The following is a 21255-nucleotide window of genomic DNA, read 5'->3' on the forward strand; positions in this document are numbered from 1 at the left end:
AAATCGAAACATGAAGACAAAATATGAATATTTACAACAATTTGCCGTTTATTCGACCAACTGATACATGATGTACAACCATAGGCCACAAGAGAGTCAATACAGAACTTAATGCAAAGGCTCGTTAATGACAGCAAGAAATGTATGGAGTACAAAATGTTATTCTGAAATAAGGTATAAGTAGCAATTAATTCCTTCTACGAAAAAAAAACTAAAAACCTTCACAAATGTTTAGACAGTGGTTGGGCATGACAACGGAATACATTTCAAGTAACAAAACAAAACAAATAACCTTAACAAATCTTGTGGCTGTGGCAGGGGGAGGGAGTTTGGTCTCTCTTGATTCTTTAAATAAACTTTGTGGGGGGGGGGGGGGGGGTTAGGGATCGCTGGGGGCTGGAGGAAGGTCTCCTAGTCGTCTAAGAAGTCGTCGTCGAGGTTGACGTCTGTGGTGTCAATGTCATCCAGCTCCATGTTGTCCAGGTCCACGTCCAGATCGTCCAGAGACTGGGAGGAGAGGAGAGGAGTAGCGTAAGAAACATGTAAACACAAACGACTTCTGGGTGCCACACTTCAGGAAACCGTGCATATGTTTACAGTTGACAACAGTTTAGGGACCACTTCATTTCATTTATTTATTTATTTATTTAAAGGACAGTGCACATTCATGTACATTTCTGTAAATGTCCCAGTGTTAGCCAGCAGGCTAATTTTCAACTGTAGTCCTTTGGGAAGATGTTAAGCTTGGCACGTAAAAAGTAAAACGTAAAAAAGATATTAAAGAATACACACAGCAACAGATAACAACAGTATATCCATTCAAACATATAACCATTCATACAAACCACCATGGGTTAGACAGGAGAGCTACAACAATACATAGCAACAGACAAACATGCACTCAGCTCAAATACCATCAATGGTGTTTCCACAACGAGATAAGACCCTTGCTTTGACCCTTGACGGTTCATAGAGAGAGAGAGAAAGGGGCGACTCTACCTTATCTTTCTGTGACGAGTGCAGGGCCTCCTCCTCTTCCTCGGGAGTCTCCACGGACGTGGCTGATGGCTGCGAGGGCGTCATGGCCGACACGGCCGCGGCCACGGGAGCCGAGACCGCCGCCATCATGGACGCCATCATTCCAGCAACTGGGGTGGACTGGTCACCGTCTTCTGACTGCAGACCAGGGTGACAGAGCAGTAGTGTGAAGCGTAAACACTGACTATTAGTCAATTCCTGATTATCAATCTGTGATTGGTCCTTTATTGATGTCCAATTCTGTGTAGAGTAACGCCGCGTTCACACTGTACACGTCGCGTCGAGGGGACGCGATCTGATTGGCCGACGGATCCGTCGCTGCCTGAAAAGTGGCACATTTCCCAACTTTTTGACGCAAGGCAACGGAGCCGACGGAACGGACGGGACCCACAATGCATTTCGAGAGCGCCCCGGGCAAAGTCGATGAGAGCCGTCGACGGACGTGTACAGTGTGGACGCGGCGTAAGTGAATACATCAGGGTCTTTAGAAGGGCACGGCGGGACGAGGGGGTCTCACCGGTGTAGCAGGGGTAGGGTACACCCCAGTGGGCTCATATCCCTTGGCCTCTTCTAGAAGGTTTCGGTCTTCATTGGGCTGAAAGGTACACAAGACACAAGGTTTGACTTCTTCTACTGCACCGTTCATCGAACGTCTCAAATGTATTGGTATTTTATTTGTCTTTTTTGTCATAGATATCATCATGTATGCCCTATCCTTTTATTTAATTATTATGACTTATGTATTAGGTCCCTGACAAGACTAGACAGCTATTTTTTACCGAGTCATATTCCTTGTTTTTACTCTGTGGAAAATTGGCGAAAATGAACTTGATTCTGATTCTGAGGTTTCAATATGTGAGGGTGGAAAACACACCTAAAGAAATGCCACTCATTAAAATGACAACAAGACGAATGAAGGAGATACAATTAAAATCCCAGAGCCTCCCTTAACTGACCGTGACCAGGGGGTAGTCGGTGGCGGGCCGGGAGGTCCCCAGGCAGGTCTCTCGGAGGAAGTGCTCCGCCCCGAACGACTCCCTCAGACCAGGGAACAGGTTCTCGTACTCTGTGGGGTCCGCCAGCGACTCGGCAGCCTTTCAAACCAAAGCAAAGGCGCAATGGTGAGTACATGTAGTTGAACATGAACGTTGAATACGTTCAAAATACATTTTCAAACCCACACATCACAACATGGTATATTGAAATTAGGCCTGGGCAATAAAACAATTAATTATCGTAATATGATAGACCTTTGATCAATATCAATATCAATATAAAACATGTTCAATATATATCGATAAGAAACTGGACCACCGAATCTAGCAGCTGTGTTTGTTACACAAACACGGTTCCATACTTATTTACAATATTTGAGTGTTTTTCATTGTTGTATCGACATTGGAGTATTTATCAATGAAGAACAGTGGAAGGTCATAAAGTGTTAAACAGACGTGTTTAAATCCCGCATGGTAATTCCTAGTCTTTTATAGGTCATTAAAATGATCAATAGTTATCGATATCGATCAATACGATCAAGTTATATCGTGATACGTCTTTCAGCCATACCGCCCAGGGCTGATTGAAATCAGTAGAAACAGAAGAGATCTGTCCAGCCACTGGCCTGAGGACTTGTAGTAGTGGACTGTGCTGATTGAGGGACAGACCTTCTGGTTGACCTTGGCCAGGTTCTCCCTCCACAGCTTCACCACCCGGGACACCTGGCTGGGCAGGTAGGTGCGGGCCAGGAAGGCCGCCTCGGGCAGCCTGTTGGTTCTGATCAGCAGCTCCAGACACTGGTCCAGCCTTGGAGGGGGAAACAAAGTCAGAAATGGGAACGGAGAACTCTGGTCCAATAACAACAGTGACCCCCCCCACCCCCAACCAGGGGTACATGGATGGACTTTAGGGGTAGGGGTGTGTGGTTCCCACGGCTACGAGAACAACAAGGAAAAGAATGGACTACACAACGGTGACGTCAAATGGTAATGGTTGATTGTATATGCAAAAATGAAAATATGGTGCTGAGTTTAACAAATGTTGAATGTAGTCCTACTTAGAATGAATTTTACATCATATTTTTACATCCCTTGTGTGCAACAAGTTTTGCTCCCATCAACCTCTCTGTGCGGTTACCACGGTGACTCGTACAGGAATGTGGTAGAGAAGAGGTGGCTCAAAAAACGGAGGTTGTGTGTGTGTGTGTGTGTGTGTGTGTGTGTGTGTGTGTGTGTGTGTGTGTGTGTGTGTGTGTGTGTGTGTGTGTGTGTGTGTGTGTGTGTGTGTGTGTGTGTGTGTGTGTGTGGGGGGGGGGGGGTACTTTAGATCAGCATCATAATATTTAGGGGGAGGTAAGGAACAACTCCTATAGCTCCCTCCCTCCCTCCCTCCCTCCCTCCCTCCCTCCCTCTCCCTCTCCCTCTCCCTCCCTCTCCCTCCCCCCTCCCCCCTCCCCCTCCCCCTCCAGTGTACTCACTTCCCCTGCAGGAAGTAGGTCATGAAGGCCACGTTGTTCTTCCCGTCCTTCTCCGCTCCCTCGGCCAGCTTGCTCACCATGGTGGCGTTGCCCGAGGCCGTGGCCAGCAGCAGCAGCCCGCCGTAGTCCTGGGCGTGGTGGAGGCACTCCTGGGCCAGCCCGAACTGGCACTTGCTGATGGCCAGCTCCGCCAACTGCTTCCACTTCTGCTCCGCCTGTGGCACAATGGGGGAGAGACGGGGGGGGGGTGGGGGATGGGCGTTTGTCAAGTGGTGCCATGGCGACCCATTTCCCCACGACGACCCATTTCCCCATGACGACCGGGCGCCTTTTACGAGACTTGCTCTTGTGAAGGAGATAGTGTTGTGTTGTTTAAACTTGTTTTGGTTGAAGTTGGCTACATTTGTGGTTGGTGGTTGAAAGGTAATCTCACCATCAAAACTCACATCCTACGGTTACTGTTTTCAGGGAGTCGGTAAATGGTAAATATAAATCAGCTGTTCTGTTCTACTGAATAGGATTAAAGTACTTGTGAATGTCTGGAGTTCCCCCCTCCCAGCGGTTGCGTTTACCTCGGCCTCCACGGCCAGCTGGTAGGCCATCTTCAGCTCCCCCAGGTTCAGGGCCAGCTCAAAGCGGTGCTCTGGGTCCGTGGACACGGCTAGGGCCTGCTGCTTGAAGCCCTGCACACACACGCACACACACACTTTTAGACTTTGATTCAGTCATAGTTTAGTGGCTCTTTTTGAACAGAACACATTCTTCAGTTTGGATATCCAAGTGTGTGTGTGTGTGTGTGTGTGTGTGTGTGTGTGTGTGTGTGTGTGTGTGTGTGTGTGTGTGTGTGTGTATATATATATATATATATATATATATATATGTATATATACATACACATACATACATACACACACACAAGTGTGCTGTATATGAGAGTATATCAACTATTGAATAAACTGTAATTGATTATAACATAACAATACCACTCTCTATGCCCCTAAACCAAATATCCACTCTGATTTCTTGCCCACCTGTTTCTCCAGGAAGTGGGCCACACGGGTCCTCTGCTCCTTGGGGATGGTGGGCAGCACCTTGTCGGCCATGCCGAAGTCCCTCCTCATCACGGCCGTCTGGTACTCCAGCACGGACACCAGCAGGGAGTAGCTGACGATGTTCAGCTCCTTGTCCCCCAGGTAGAGCCGGTCGTCCTTGGGGATGTAGCCCAGGAGGTACATGGTCCTGCCACGGAGGGGTAGGTCAAAGTAGGGATCGACCCATATGGATTTTTTTTTCATCAGCCTTAGCCGATGACCGATACGCCGATACCGATTTTCTTTCTCCGATATTTGGAGCCGATACTGCTTTTGCTCCCTCGATTCACGTCATAAAAATGACGCAATGATGATAACAAATGTTCCAAGTCTCAATTTAAAAAAATGAACATTTATTGAACTGTTGGTAAATCATGCCGGGAAAAAGATAAAAATTCTAAAAAAAATAATCAGAAAAAAAAAATCGATGCCGATATACGCGATATGGCTGAAAGACATATCACGATATAACTTGATAATATTGATCGATATCGATAGCTATTGATAATTTGAATGACCTAAAAAGACTAGGAATTACCATGCTGTATTTAAACACTTCTGTTTAACACTTAATATGACCTTCCACTGTTCTTCATTGATAAATACTCCAATGTCGATGCAACAATGAAAAAACACTCAAATATTGTAAATAAGTATGGAACCGTGTTTGTGTAACAAACCCAGCTGCAGGATTCGGTGGTCCAGTACACGATACGATCATTTATTGCTTTATTGCCCAGGCCTATCGGTCGTTCAATACATATGAGCAGGTCAGCCTCACATGAGAACACAGGCAGAGAGCAGCTCACTGCAGGCGGAGGCGCTTTATAAAGAAGGACGTTGACAGAGCTGACTGTTTAGGCCAGGCTGCTCCATTGTTGATGTTGAGAATGTTAATGTTTGACTTGGGTCCAAATAATTAGACTTCTCTGGCTTCTATCCATCAAAGCTGCAACGCAGAAAGCCTTACTCTTTATAATCCAACAATAATATTATTGATACAGAACTATGCATCCCGCGCCATGTACAATATATAGCCATACTCCGCATACTACCGCAGTCTATAACTTAAGTACAGTCTTTACCATTGCGCCTTTTGATTTAGTTTAAAGAGTATCTGTACCTGTCCAGGTGAGCAATAGTGACAATCTCTCCTCCTACGAAGTAGTTGAGTCTGTTGACAGAGCTGGTGTAGATGAAGCAGTCTCCCACCCACAGTCCTGTCTTCACTATCTCCTGGATTTCTCCTTGGACCTGCAGGAAAAAGGAGACCAATCAACGGTTACAATGGCCAGCTATGGATAAAAGGGAAAGATAAGATCATCTTTACTGGTATTAAATATTTACATACATATTAGAACATTTAGTTAATAGACTTTTTTTCCCCAATGCATAGAGCGGTTATATCCCTCAGATTATAACATTTTTTTTAACAAAAGTAATTTCTGCACTGAGAAGGTATAGATAGCTTTGAACAAAAGGGTTGACTGCAGTGGAAGGGTAGACAGCACAGGTTAAACCTCCAATACATTGACCATACACAGTGCTATTTACATAAACTAAAAACACACACACACACAGACCTCAAAGGCGTCCTCAATGCCGTCCTCTGTGACCCCCTCGTTGGACTCCTGGGAGGCGGCGACCTTGTCGGCCATGTAGCGCAGGATGAAGAAAGACTCCTCTGTAGCAATGCACACCAGCTCCCCAGAGTCGGACCAGAAGATCTGCACCGACCAGGGTCCAGAGAGAGAGAGAGGGAGAGAGAGAGACATGGAACACAGGCACAGAGAGAGAGACAGATTTATAGTCTAATAAATAGATATTTTTTTTTATGACTTATGATGTTGGTTGTTGTAATTTATGCTGGTGATATTGCTGTGATTGTTGTGTTCTTCCAGTGCCTATGTATGGTGCAAACCTATTTTATTGCTGTTGTAGTGTGTGTTGTACTGTGCCCTGTCTTCATCTCAGTACTGTCCTGTTGATGTATGTTGTTGTGTGTGTGTGTGGTGGCTGGTGGCAAATGAATTTCCTCTTGGGGATTAATAAAGTCAATCAATCAATCAATCAATCAATCAATCAATCAATCAATCATATAACGGGTTATGCCTCAATCACTTTGGCAAATCATTGAGTGAAAAGCTTGCATACTAAACTAATGCTGGGCCACTTTTTAGCCTGTAAGTTACGAGGTGGAACTGGGAGTACGTCGATCTGGTACGAGTTCACCGGGTAGTGAGTCGCGGGTTTGACCGCCGCTCCAGGGGCACTTTCACGGGTAGAAGGTTGTGAAAACTACGGGTTACGGGTTGCCTGGAACGCACCATAAAACTAGTGGAAGTATTTTCCCATATGACTCGAAAAAGGAGAAGTCTTACGTGTTTGGGCTGGATCTCGATGCGCCGGATGAGCTCCGTGTTCTCCCAGTCGTAGAAGGCCAGGCCGTTCACCGACCGCACCCCGAGGAGGAAGCCTCCATAGATGCCTGCAGGGGAAATGAACCATGCCCATGTTTACACATCAGCACAGGCAGCCAACATGTGGAAGAACGGCAACCCACATTTTGGCACCAGGAATCATTTATCACCAGGAATAATATTTAACAATTACGGTTGAGGGGGGCTATTCCCCAATATTCACGGAGCCTGAGGTGAATAATTGTTTTAGTATATACTACACGTGAATAAACGTGAACAAAAATAAAGAACATAACACTTTTTAACGGGTATTATTTGTTTTTAATAGCGGTTTATTTGTTTTTATTAGCGTGACGAGACGACCGTCTTGTGATGAAAACCATATCCTGAGTTTGAGATCTCAATCATGGGATATTGCCCAATACCCTGAGATAGCGAACCAATCAAATTGCGCCATCTTAGGAGGTTCACGTGTAGCATACACTAAATATATAAATATATATATCCATTAAGATTACCTTCGGCGCCAAAGTCTGGCTTGAAAGATTTCTTCTCCTTGAAATTCTTGAAGATTTTGACGATGCTGTTGCTTTCTCGGATGGCATATCTATAAAACAAAAGAACAAAGAACGTTGAACATTGTATTTACACTACATCGCTGTGATGAAAGGGCATGTACACGAAGGAGAAAGTCATGTCATCTTCTCAGGTACTTACTCGGAAGAGTCGTGCGCCCACACAAACTCCTGTGCCGAGCCGAAGCTCTTGTTCCTCAGGGCCATCGCCGTGTAGATGATGTACTCCCCATCGCCACACACCACCACGAACCTGAAGCACGGGTACAGCGCACACACACACACACACACACACATACATAACAAAGGTAATTGAGGCTGTGCATGTGTGTAGGTGTGTAGGTTGCTGTAGTAACAAAACTGAATAATGTGTTTTAGAGATAAGTGTATTGCTTTATGACAAATACGACAAACTATATCTGGAACGTTGTAGTCATCATCATAAGTGTCTGTCTGTCTGTCTGTCTGTGTGTATGTGTGTGTTTACCTTCCGTTGGGGTTGTGCTGGATGGTCTGGGGGTAGATCTCACAGCTGCCCATGTCTTTGACGGCCAGGGGCAGCCTCTCTCCGTCCTTGATCTCCGTGTCCACCATGGCCTTCAGGTTGGCCTGCTGCACCTCGCTGTGCTTGGCCCAGATGATCTTGCCATTGGCGTCCATGGACATGGCCGGCTCCTCGCGACCCAGCTAAGCAGTGTGGACAGACGTTGGGGGGGTGAGGCCAGACATACGTGACATATTGCAGCAGAGACTCAGATGCGGTTACAGTACTCTTTTCTACAACTGTGTTTTTCGCTTACAGAAATATTATTGGTATATATTTTTTGCAATCATAAAAGGATGTATGGATCAAGTACCCTTTGAGTAGTGGCTACATATTGTTATTTTTCATCGCTTTAAATAGGAGACAGAATGCAGTGGAATGCAATTTTAATTATTAAAAAAAAATGAACTCAATAGAAAAACTGCTTTAGAGCATTCAAAGCCTGAAGGCTGGTTCCTCTCCATTGAGGTAAAGGACACACACTCATATCATCCCTAAGTGCAGTAGACAGGATAACCTCTCAACCTGAATGCTACTCTCATAATAAAAGTCTAGCCTTTTTCTCCAGATCTCACACTAAGAAACGGGGAGTCAATATGACTGATGATGAAGTCATCAGTCAAACGACATATTTCGGGGTGAGCGCTGCTCTTCACTCGGGTCACACCTTGATGATGATGCTGCCCTCGTCGTAGCCCAGGGCCACGTTGTTGGAGCCCCTGAGGCCACACACACACCACACCCGCTCCATGCCGTAGTTCAGGGTGCTCTCTAGCCGGTAGGTGCTGGAGTGCCAGATTCTCACCGTACCTGGACACGGCAGAGGAAATCAGGGTTAGAGTTAGAAGACATAAAAGACATAACTTGGGAGGAGGGAGAGGAGTTGCATTTTGGGCCAAACTTATAGGACAAATATTCAAGTCATTTTTATAGTGTGTGTGAGCCAGACAGAGAATCAGAGAGAGAGAGAGAGAGAGAGAGAGAGAGAGAGAGAGAGAGAGAGAGAGAGAGAGAGAGAGAGAGAGAGAGAGAGAGAGAGAGAGAGAGAGAGAGAGAGAGAGAGAGAGAGAGTGTTTGTGAGTGTCTCACCATCTTCAGACCCTGTGATGATGATGGGCAACTCTGGATGGAAGCTGACGCAGGAGACGTTCTGGGCATGACCCTCCAGGGTCTGGACGCACGTCTTGTTCTGGAAAACAGAAAGGGAGAACTGTTATTATGGCATTATAAACAGATAGGATATGTTATTGTAAATGTTATTGACATTAGGATTCCCCTCAAACCCTTGTCGGTACAGGGCGCGGTTGTTCCTACCTGGTAGTCCCAGATCTTGACCAGCCGGTCGTCGGCCCCTGATATGAGGTAGGGCTTGTCCCCTCCGCTGTAGTAGTCGATGCAGTTCACGCCTTTCTCGTGGCCCTCCAGGGTGAAGTTGGGCGAGGAGGAGCCGAGCTGCCACACCTGGTAAGACATCACAGGGGGCCATTTACATTTTTGGTGCCGTTTTATGTTCGATGGGGGTGAATCTAAAAGGGAAACTGGGAGCTTATAGTTTGATTTTTTTCCCTCTGCCCCTTGCCCCCCCAGAAAGGTTCAGTAGCTATTGGTTGAGATTCATACTTTAATAAGGCTTGTATTCAATACGATTAAACACAGGTGACTTTTTATTTGTGATCACTTTTAGATCGTAATACTGCATAATCCATAAATGACATGGTATAATAATGGTGTGTTAATCCCAATGTAAAGGTAACAGCAATAATACTAGAAAGGGAAGGCCACGTTACTAAAAAAAAAACACACACACACAATTGATCTCAACAAAGGACACTGGGTTTAGACCAGTTCGTACCTTAATGGTCCGGTCCAGAGATGCGCTGGCAAACTGGTTGTTGTCTTTGGGGTTGATGACGATCTGCATGACGTAGTGAGTGTGGCCCTCAAACACCTGGCTGCACGACCACTTCTTGTCCCAGTCCCACAGCTTGATCAGCATGTCATCTGCACACACAATCACACATTATTACAGATAAGTGTGTTTGTATCCAACTCTAAACCAGAACACTGAGTAAATTTGGCTTCTTCCAATGAACATGCCATTTTGTATTTGTGGGTATAAAGTATAAAGTATAAAGCGGAGCCGTATATATAAAATATTAAGTGAGGTTAAACAATAGTAGATTGGATGGCAAAAGGGGAAAAACTTGGACATGTTTATGTTTACCATTTACCATTTAAATGCATTATTAGTTTTGTTACAGCAGTGCTGCTTCAATATCAGGGGAAACCATCCCTTAAGGCTTAAGCAAATTCTCTCCACCCCCCCCCCCTCAAAAAAAAAAAAATGTTGGCACTACAAAGGGGCTATGAGTGTCAATTACTCAGACCGGGGTCAACAAAGAGAGGGATGAGATTTCCACGTACCACTGCTGGTGAGGATGTATGGCTGGGTAGGGTGCACGGCGATGCAGCGAATGTAGTCCGAGTGGGCTTCAAACATGTGGACGCGCTCTAAGGTGTTGTAGTTGAACACACGGATCTGCATGTCGTCCTGCAGGAGACGGGAGAGAGAAAGGAAATTTATATAGACAATACTGAAAAGACAGAGGAAAGACAGGATAAAACTAAGATAATATCCTAATATTAACATGCAATTGGTGAAGGCAGTGACATGTTATTCACTGTGGAAACAAAGAAAAATACACTGAAGTATTTAGTTTTAGGCTTTCATTGTAATAAGATAATAACTTACCGCTCCGGTGATGACCCAGTTCTTCCTGGCCACAAACTTGGACGCTCTTACAGGGAGGTCACACACCTCAAATGTCTTCACTAGCGTCTAAAAACAGAAGGTAAAAAAGTGCAACGTTTCTTAAAATAGTAAGGAATACTTTAATAATAAAAGGTTATAATGATGCATTTTATTTCATTAGAACAATGTAGGATTTAGTGAAACAACATGCAAGAGAGCCTAAACAGTTTGTAACCAACAATTTATTTTAACTATATTATCAAAAGGGGAAAACTATTGTTTTGTCTAGTTTGGAACAACAACATTGAACGAAGAGCTAGAGCGAGATATCACCCTTAAAAGACAGCTGTACGAAACGGCCACAGATGTAATGCATACTCATAACAGTTTGACGATGTACAAAAACATATGGTGTGGTTCTTTGGGCTTTCATCAATTACAACCCAAGCACTCGGATGTGCACAGTTACACAGTTATGAAAAAAGCCACCGTGTTGTGTGTCCGACCGTACCTGTGTTTCGTGGTTCCACACGCAGACACTGCCGTTGTACAGGCTGGCCAGCATCCATGGCTCGGTGGGATGGAGGTCCACACTCTTGACTCGGTCCGACCTGGCCGTGAGCCTCCTCTTGATGTCCAGCCTCAGAGGCTGAAACCACACACACGGGAGGCACATGATACATGATCCATCCATCATTTTGTTCTACATAAACCACGGATGTTCGTCTAGCTGGGCAAGTGGGATGCAAGTTAGTGAAACGCTAACTAGTGAAACCCTGGGCTGATGATGATGATGGCGCTGGGTCAGACATAAGGTCTGTCCTGCTGCTGCTGTCAAACATCATCCTACGAGCTGGCTGGCTTGACAATAGCGAGCTCAACGCTAGCTCGCCTTGTGTATTCAATAGATGTACTCGTCGTCTAAAAGATACCATCAGCGGATTTTCAGCTAAAGATAAATACAAATATATAGATTGCATTACAGTCGCATCTGTCCCAACTTGTAACGCGCTAACACTACCTAGCTAGCTGCTAGGCTTACAATGATTAAAGGCTATACGGTGATAGTATCTGACGAATCAGACACTGGTGGTGGGGAAAAAACAAAAGAAAGACACACAAATCTTACCATCTTCTATCCCCGCGTTGTCGGTAATACGATGAATATGTATAGAGGATATTTAAGATACACGTCCCGATAACGCGACCCAGTGGACACGGCAGCACTGATACTGACGTGGAACTTCCTCCTTAGTCACAATCTCGCGAGACTTCGGCACTGAGGCGGTGACGTGAGACGAGAGCGGCGGAGCTGGTCTGGACCGCGTCAGGAGGGCCGAGGGGTAATAAAGCAGTGGGTCTGAAGTTCAATTTGAAATGTCTGATTATTGTTCTGTTGCCCATAGTTTTGTAGCGTATTTTAGCATTGTAGCATATTCTAGCATGCATCAGGCCAGACATGTCCTTGGCGACTAGGGAGGCATCCGTTCATGTGTAGAGAGCCATTCATACACGTATCAATTCTTGTGACATTAGCAGGCCAGGTGTCTGAGAAGCCCAGAGACCAAGGGCACGAAAACAAGTGTAATACTGACACATAGCCACAAGGGACCAGCACCGAGTACACATACGGATATCCAGGAGGCGGGAGCTCAGCACCATGCTTAGCTAATCAGAGTGCATCACGGAGGCCACGCCCACCCATTCATAAAGTCACAATAGTCCAAGGGGTCAGAACGCTCCAGGCAACGCATTTATCGAATGCCCTACTAAGTGTATCTCCACGCGTGCTTGTACAATTCCCCTCCTGTTGCTTCATATACATTATACCGGACCTTTAATCAAATAAAGTGAGTTAAAAGCGATCCTGACTCTGATCCTGATTTTCCAAAGAACACGGCAGTTTCCACACACACACACACACACACATGTCAGTCTCTAGATGTAGGCTAAATAAAGAAACGATCTAGTTTAAAAATAGAACAAAGGGGCCACTTACTGTGACTTGGCCTACTGTAAATAGTGCACGTGTTAGCAAGTGCAATGCACACTTACACTCGTGTGTAAGTGTGATATTGTTCGATGTTTTATTTAAGGACATAACTCGTAGTCTGCTTATCTGCAATATTAAAATGCATGCCTGATAAAAATGTATGTAATAGCTGTAATATGACGATTAATACATCATCATGTAATCATGTATTGTTATTATACCCCAGTAAACCAAGTCTTTAATTATATATCTGGTGATTTGTATTATCTCTGCTTCTGCACACATTGCACCCATGCCCATTGGACTCTGAAGTAGACTAACATTTTTTTCAATGTAATTATTTCTCCCACTGGGCTTTTTTGGGCAATTTACCGGTCTGATGGTTCTGAGCTGTAGGGCTTGTCAAATCTTGTTTGAGAGTGGTCCAATGTGTCCCTATAAGACAGCATCTCCAATCGTTTCGGTCACCAAATGACCAAAGTGACAAAAGTAGTGTTCTGTCATTCTGTGATTGAATCATTGTCTGTTTGTGTTTAGATATGTTCATTACAATTCACCCTTGGTGGTATTTAACAATAATCAAATATTTGCAGTACTGCTAATACTAGTAGTACTGGTAATACTACTAGTAGCAGTTCTCGTCTTCAAAAGAAGTGTGTTTGGAACGTGTATGTATCTTTGCAAACAACTTAGACTTTGGTGCATTTGAACACATGAATGAGTGAAACAATGTTGCAAATGTATGTTTATTCTTTCCGCTTAAAAACTTGAACAGAAACTATATCCTCACACGATAACTCCTGTAGGGAAGAGAGAGAATCAAGTTAAAAACAACAGCTATCTGTCAAAGAATCAAATCAATCAACCATCCATTTATCCATTTACTTTCCCTTCTCATGATCAACTTTAGGAGTTATATACTAACAACGGACCAGGTACAGCTTGTCTCCTTCGATCCAGTGCTTCCAGCCGCGGTTCGCCTTCTCTCCCTTCTGGGTGCAGACCAGCTTGTCCCCTTCCCAGTTCACAAGACTCTGGAAGACGAGCGAGAAACCTCAAGGTCACTCAGGAGACAAAATGCTCACCGTGGGGCAGCCACAGGTCCACAGGTCCAGAGGTCCAATGAAAGGATGGGAACAGTTGAGCGCAATGCTCCATCCCTGTATTTGACCTGACAGTGGCGGGTTTCGATGTGTGCTTTATAGTAAAGTAGTAAGACCAAGTTTCTTTGAAAAGGTAGGGCCAGAAAGCACTGCAAATATTTGCTCAACCCTCATAAAATCTGACTGATATGACATTGGATTTTATCTGTTTGCGTCCATCAACCAACCTTTTATTGCCGAAGCCAATCTTTGGAGCTGATTATTACGTCTTTCGAGTTGTATTTTGCTTCTGCTGGTTCAGCAGAAATTTAGATATGTATTCCGTCTATGAGTAGAAGCTTTTATCCAAACCTACATAGTAGAGCTAGGCCTCTTGCTCAAGGATGCCTTTTAGCTGTGAGTCACTGCCTGGCGGAACCTGCTTTAGATGTAGTGGGTTAATATAGAACTGGCCTTAGTCAATTCATGTTTGTATAACCCTTTATCACATTCTCAAAGGGCTACTGTACTTTATACTGTATGACCCCCCCCCTCCCCTTACCCCTTAGGGGCAAGGAAGAATTTCACTAATTATCAAGAGAAGAAGAAACCTTGAGTGCTCAGTGACCTACCTTGAGGTGCCTGTGGTCCAGTCCTTTGGTGAACTCGTCAAACTCAACCCCTATGGTGAAGGAGTGCTCATAGTTGCGGAAGGTGCTCAGGGTTTGGAACACAAAAGAGTCTCCACTCTGGGCGACCACTTTGGTCTGCGACAAGGACATGGCGATTTTCCTTGTGGCAAAATCAATATCTGTAATAAAAAAGAAAACAAGACAGTGAGAGTGGAATATCGTTTTGAAAATGCGAATGGCATGTACATTTTCCATTTTGTATTGATCCAAATATAGGTCTTCTGGTGTCTCAATGGACAAACTGTTTGTGGTGAATATGCAATATATTACTAGTATTTAAAATGAAGAATATCTTTATGATAATGAAATTATGGATATCTTTATATAACATTGAAATTATGTTACTGAATAATTAAGGTGAAATGTGGCGGAGTTGACAGATAAGTAGAGATAAGATCAGGAGGAGGTGATTGCGACCAAGGGGCATTGCCCAATGAACCACAGTCACTACTCAACATGCAGCATTTGTATGTAAATGCAAGGCTTTATGTCACAGAATGAACCAATGTTCTTATTCCTAAGTTTTGCTTTTATTTTGGCCCATATTCTAAAAAAATATTATAAAGGTATTATGAAGAAATATTATCCCAAGATGATTATGTAGTACTAAATAACACCTAACATGTATAATAAAATGACCCACTTTAAGTGCAAATGTATTCCTTTGTCAATGCACACCACTCTTTTTCGCACAATTTAATCAGAATCCCTTGCACCACTAAATTAATGTGAAAATGTCAAGAGAGAAGAGAGAGAGAGAGAGAGAGAGAGAGCGAGTGAGCGAGAGAGAGAGAGAGAGAGAGCGAGAGAGAGCGAGAGAGAGAGAGAGAGAGAGAGAGAGAGAGAGAGAGCGAGAGAGAGAGAGAGAGAGCATCAAGACGGCTGCTCCAAATGTCACATGAAATTAAAAACATCTTACTTAAGGCTTTCAAGTATTCCTCAAACTGGTCATTGGTTTCCAGTATCCATTTCCCATTGAAGTCCACAGGCATGGTGCAGGCTGGAGGCAAGCGGGGCCGGTGTAGACTTTAGACACCGCTCAGAGAGAGTGAGAGAGAGAAGGCTGGAGGCAAGCTAGGCCAATGTAGACTTTAGACAGGGCTTACAGAGAGAGAGAGATTGGCTTTGTGCTGTGTTCCTCTCCTTTTTATATATATGAGTCGAATGGGCAGAAGCTATTGATAAGGTTGTTTATGGCTCTGGGGGGAGGGGGGGGGGGGTGATTGACAGTTGTTATGGACAGATCTTTTCATAGTAATTGTGGGAGGAGACTGAGGGAATTGTAGTAGTGATCAATCATGTACACATGACTGTGTTTGTTTGTGTGTGTGTGTTTGTGTGCTCAGATATGCATATGCTCACAAATTTGCATGCACACATACACAAAGCAGTACCACTAACTGAACATTATTTCATCATATTTATCTAGATATCTCTATCTTGACCATTGAGGTAAATGCAGTTCATAGTTTGGAGAGTTGTGATTAGAATATGTAGCGTATTTTAGCATTTTAGCATATTCTAGCATGCATCAGGCCAAATTGTAGCTTATTCTAGCTCGATCAGGCCAGATATGTCCTTGGCGACTATAGGGAAGAATTCGTTCATGTGTAGAGCCATTCATACACCTATCAATTCTTGAAATATTAGCAGGCCAGGTGTCTGAGAAGCCCAGAGACCAAGGCCACGAAAACAAGTGTAATGCCTACACATAGCAACGAGAGGTTAGGATCAAACCCGGATTCTAGCTCGATCAGGCCAGATATGTCCTTGGCGACAAGGGAAGCATACGTTCATGTGTAGAGCCATTCATACACGTATCAATTCTTGAGATATTAGCAGGCCAGGTGTCTGAGAAGCCCAGAGACCAAGGCCACGAAAACAAGCGTAATGCCTACCAGAGATGTATAGTAACGAAGTAGAACTACTTCACTACTGTACTTAAGTACTAAAATGCTGTATCTGTACTTTACTGGAGTATTATGTTTTTCTCCTACTTCCACTTTTACTTCACTACATATTTTTGATGAGTTTAATACTTTTACTCCAATACATTTTTTATGTGTTGAATAGTTACTCGATTAAAAAATGTTATCCCATAACATTACATAAAACTGTTATCCCATTGATTTCTGTTGGAAGACTCATTGCTCGTTCGCCGGAAACGGAAAGGGTTTGGTTGTAGTCTTTTCGTTCGGTTCTCCATCTCAACAGTAGGGCTAGAACGATGAGTCTACAAAATGGCAAATAAAACACTTAGCCGTTTTCTTGGAATACCCCTCTGGCCTTTGAGATGTTTTAGTTGTTTGTTTTTACATAAACACTTGTACGTGGCCTTTGACAGCTTTAAGACAGCTCTGTATTGTATACCTGTCCTTGTACTGCTGCTACAGCCAAAGGAATTGTGTGTCCTTCAATTTAAATATTTGAGATAATATAAGCAATATGATATTCTAACTTTTGACTGCTTTCTTTAATATAAACATAACACAATACTTTTACTTTTACTTTCAGTACTTGAGTAGTACATTTTTAAATAACCTACTTGCAATACTTAAGTACAAAACATTTTGAATACTTTAGTACTTCCACTTAAGTGGGGTGTTTAAAGAACACTTCTACTTCGACTCAAGTCACTTTTTTGATACAGTACTTGTACTTTTACTTAAGTCTGGGTCTCTAGTACTTTATACATCTCTGATGCCTACACATAGCCACGAGAGGTCAGGATCAAGCCGGAAACCAAGTTGTAATACCTACACATAGCCACAAGGGACCAGCACCGCGTACACATACGGATATCTAAGAGGCGGGAGCACAGCACCATGCTTAGCGAATCAGAGCAAATTACGGAGGCCACGCCTGCCCATTATTAAAGTCACAACACATAGCTCAAGGGACCAGAACGCTCCAGGTAACGCATTTATCGGATGCCTTACTAAGCGTATCTCCACGCGGTGCTTATACAATTCCCCTCCTTTTGCTTCGTAGATAACATATCGGACCTTTAACAAATAAAGTCAGTTAAAAACGATCATGACTCTGCAATTTTCTAAAGAACGCGGCAATTAGATGAAAATGTTTTGCGCTGCTTTTGAGTGAAATGTAGGCTTCTCAAGTTCCACACTTTGGTATACATTGTCTGCTGCCAAGCACTGCTGTGGGAAAAGTTCAGCAGTTCAGCTGCATTCTCTATATCACTCTATATCACCGTTATAAGCTCACAAATTAAATTTTAGTCTAAAATAAACTTTGTCAAACCAGTAAAATATTTTGAAGTTTGTTTATTGATTGATTTTTTAATGGCACATCACAAAGGGATTGGGTAATATATATATATATATATATTGCACTTTATCTATATAATAGAAGGGATGTGTGGTAGGATGTGTGACTGAGGAGGAGAGTATATAATATAATAGAAGGGATGTGTGGGTGGATGTGTGACTGAAGAGGAGGAGGAGAGTATTGGTGTGTTGGGTTGTATCTGGTGATGAGGCCCTACAGGGGCCCCTCTAATCCAACAGGCGCCATTTTTGGTTCCTGGTGCGGCCGTCTTAGGTCTTCTTGAACACCTGCTGAGCCACAGCTCCGCCTGCTCTCAGCTCCTACAGGGCAGACAATCAAATGATAATCAATGATAAATAAAACAATAATAATAATTATATGTTATATTATATACATATGTATTTATTTATTAACCAATTACAATAAGACGATTTGATATGTATATGAAATCATAAATATTCGATTTAAATAAATACGTGTATAACTTATTTAGTTATTTTTACTATACACAACGTACATCAAAACCCTTCAATAAAAAACGACTCATTGAAATTGGTTGAGAAATGTAAACGTTGTAGTGCTATTAAACCAGAAAAAAACACACCGCTCCGTTCACTTGAATTTGTTTACAGGCCAGTCTCAGCCTCTCCAATATGGGGGTGACGTTGGAATTCGATCAAAATGCCAATGCGGCATCTATGTTTATGTCTATGAAAAAAGACCCATGATTACCTGAATGAGCCACACCTTTATCGCCCTTCTGTTGGGAAGGGTTTCACATTCACTACGATGGTCTTCTTCAGAGGTGCGTAACCTGCCATTCATTTCGCTGCCACTAGAGGCTGCTGTTCCTCTAAGAGTGATCGCCGATAAAGTATGCTTCAGACTAATAATTAATGTTATGGCTGCCGAACATCTGTCGGTTTCACTTTAACTAAATACCCCGGCAGGTTTTTTTTTTGTAAACTTTGCTATGATAGCGGTAATCATACAGGAAGAGATTCGATTTTCCAAGGTAATGAAATGGTAATGCTCTAATTGTAGCTGCAAAGGGCTTTTTAAATGCTAATGATTTCATTACAGAGCACACCATGAACCTTACAGAAGGGGAAAACAGCTCTACTTATCTTCTGATATTAAATATGCATAAAGTAAGATATGGCGCGACAATCGCTGATTAGGAAGAGAATCAGGAGTTTATTTTAATTGAAAAAAGTCATTTTGCTAGTCTAGTCTAGTCTAGTATGAGAGTTATTCTCCATTCTGTGGGATATTACAATTTCTGAAAACTTAACTGCCCCGGACACACACACGCACACACACACACACACACACACACACACACGCACACACACACACTCACACGTGCACACACACGCACGCACGCACGCACGCACGCACACACACACACACACACACACACACACACACACACACACACACACACACACACACACACACACACACACACACACACACACACACACACACACACACACACACACACACACAAAACAAAAGCCACTGCTGTGATTTGTGTTGATAATAATTGTAATCATTGCATGGCAAACAAATCAAAAAGTGATTCTTACCAGATGGAGCTCATCACCGGTCACCCAGTGGGTCCAGCCGCGGCCTTCGATCTCCCCCTTCTGCACGCACACCAGCCGGTCCCCGTCCCAGGAGATGGTGGTCTGAGAATACAGCAACACCACAAGCCCCGATCAGTTCAGATGACCCCTATACTGGGCCACCGCCCCGGCTGACGCAAGCAGCAATAGAACTGAGTGGCAGAGAAATCAGTACGGTATTTCCCTTGTAATCATGTGATGTGGCCGTAGGCAGGTACAGATTAAAGGGGATTCTGTGGGATTCTTTCATGTTTCATTCCACCCAGTGGATTGGTTGAATCCGGTGTTTAGCAACACACAATAGAGGTGGCCCTGGGAGTACATACAATCATGTATAAGCTGACATATAAGCCCCCCCCCCCCCCCCCCCCCCACACACACACACACACACTGTGTAAACACACAAATGCACTTATCAAACAAGAAGCGGTCACCCTTCAGATTTTTCTGTTTTTCATCAGGAAGAGTAATTCCTGTCTCTGTCAAAGTTAATTTATTATATGCACAGTATAACACGGGAACATTCTGAACAGGAAATGTATCATGTGACATGAATGGCAAGCAACACAAGATAAGATCATAAATGTGGTCAAAAATATAACCAAAATATACTTTGTAAAAAGAATCCGATGTGAAGTCTAATTGTAGTCTGCAGGCAGAATAATAAATTCCATCAAATTCTCCGAGGCTGAAAAACAGCCGCTTCAAACACGCACGAAGAGCCAATGTTTCCACCACGGCTTGTCAAGGGATTAACACGTTTTAACACATGAGGTGGCAGAATAACATCATTTAGGCCTACATATTACAGTCATTAGACGGATCTCTCACCCCCACAATTTAAAAAGAAAACATGTCAAATGTTTAATAGCTTTTTCTATATACCTTTTCCGCAGAGAAAGTTAATAATATATGCCTCGCCATTTCTGAGATGCCGACTATTTGGTGTATAAAACAGTCCCCAGTCATCATCAACACTTCCACACACACACACACACACACACACACACACACACACACACACACTCACACTCACACTCACACTCACACACTCACCATGCACTTCCTGTCGTCCACCCCGGAGAGGTCCTCCTCGAACTCCTGGCCCACGACGAAGTCCATGTTGTAATTCTTGAAGGTGCTCAGGGTCTTGATGGTGATGTGGTCACCGTCCTGCGTGATGTCCTTGTCGGGCTTCAGCAGGGTGGCTATCTTCCTGATGGCCACATTGACCTCTGATAAGATGCCCCAAAAGGAAAACGAAGAGAGTCAGTCGGTGGAAAAAAGGGTGACGTGTTTTTATTTCATTTGATTTAGAAAAGTCTATGTATCAAGATTCATTAAAAAAAAAAAGTTAAATCAGCAAATAGGCTACGTTTAGTTCTTGGGGGAAAATTCGTGTCGTTAAACTCACCGAGCGCCTTTAGATACTCCTCGAAGTTATCGTTGGAAATCATTTTCCAGTATCCGTTCAAATCAACCGGCATCTTGGCAGTGTGGTTCTTACTTCCAGTACTTTGAGTGAAAGTGCAAGTGGAGCTCAAGGCTGTCGAACCACTGATTTTAAACCAAATTCAATTTAATCCGATTACCTGTACATTTAGGTACCTCCCATTCCTCTCCTCCTGCCTACCTGTTCTGCCCTTTGGTAACTTCTCAAATTCACCACACGATGG

The 21255-nt window shown here is 43.6% G+C and overlaps 3 protein-coding genes across 3 annotated transcripts; all 3 read right to left on the reverse strand.

The window, feature by feature from the left end:
- Positions 1-26: 26 nt before the first annotated feature.
- copb2 (COPI coat complex subunit beta 2) lies at positions 27-12137 on the reverse strand. Its single transcript, XM_084480986.1, has 22 exons — positions 12023-12137; positions 11405-11542; positions 10894-10980; positions 10566-10692; positions 9994-10142; positions 9456-9602; positions 9231-9330; positions 8809-8951; positions 8085-8284; positions 7740-7850; positions 7541-7629; positions 6984-7090; positions 6186-6329; positions 5726-5856; positions 4543-4750; positions 4084-4194; positions 3512-3726; positions 2703-2841; positions 1995-2132; positions 1556-1633; positions 1000-1176; positions 27-507 (listed from the first exon to the last, which is right to left on the reverse strand). The coding sequence occupies exons 1-22, from the start codon at positions 12023-12025 to the stop codon at positions 412-414; spliced, it is 2838 nt and encodes a 945-aa protein (XP_084337112.1). The 5' UTR covers positions 12026-12137; the 3' UTR covers positions 27-411.
- A 1481-nt stretch (positions 12138-13618) lies between these two features.
- rbp2b (retinol binding protein 2b, cellular) lies at positions 13619-15825 on the reverse strand. Its single transcript, XM_084481361.1, has 4 exons — positions 15580-15825; positions 14601-14779; positions 13819-13920; positions 13619-13686 (listed from the first exon to the last, which is right to left on the reverse strand). Exons 1-4 carry the CDS (start codon positions 15650-15652, stop codon positions 13633-13635), a joined length of 408 nt encoding a protein of 135 aa, XP_084337487.1. The 5' UTR covers positions 15653-15825; the 3' UTR covers positions 13619-13632.
- A 2392-nt stretch (positions 15826-18217) lies between these two features.
- On the reverse strand, positions 18218-21066 carry rbp1.1 (retinol binding protein 1, cellular, tandem duplicate 1; the record flags this gene model as incomplete). Its single annotated transcript, XM_084481362.1, has 4 exons — positions 18218-18268; positions 19541-19642; positions 20636-20814; positions 20994-21066. The coding sequence occupies 4 exons, from the start codon at positions 21064-21066 to the stop codon at positions 18218-18220; spliced, it is 405 nt and encodes a 134-aa protein (XP_084337488.1).
- Positions 21067-21255: the final 189 nt, after the last annotated feature.

This window comes from Micromesistius poutassou (assembly GCF_964030765.1).
Source record: "Micromesistius poutassou genome assembly, chromosome: 16".
In the NCBI taxonomy this organism is placed as follows: Eukaryota; Metazoa; Chordata; class Actinopteri; order Gadiformes; family Gadidae; genus Micromesistius; species Micromesistius poutassou.

Bases quoted from the DNA above. Each gene is read 5' to 3' on its own strand.
- copb2 (XM_084480986.1), bottom strand. The intron at 7,630-7,739 runs GTAAGTACCTGA...TTTGTTTTATAG, and splicing joins TGGGCGCACGACTCTTCCGA to ATATGCCATCCGAGAAAGCA. The intron at 4,195-4,542 runs GTGGGCAAGAAA...GTGTGTGTGCAG, and splicing joins CCCACTTCCTGGAGAAACAG to GGCTTCAAGCAGCAGGCCCT.
- rbp2b (XM_084481361.1), bottom strand. From the start codon at position 15,652: ATGCCTGTGGACTTCAATGGGAAATGGATACTGGAAACCAATGACCAG. The intron at 14,780-15,579 runs GTAAGATGTTTT...TTTTTATTACAG, and splicing joins GGAATACTTGAAAGCCTTAA to ATATTGATTTTGCCACAAGG. The intron at 13,687-13,818 runs GTCCGTTGTTAG...TCTTCCCTACAG, and splicing joins AAGGAGACAAGCTGTACCTG to GAGTTATCGTGTGAGGATAT.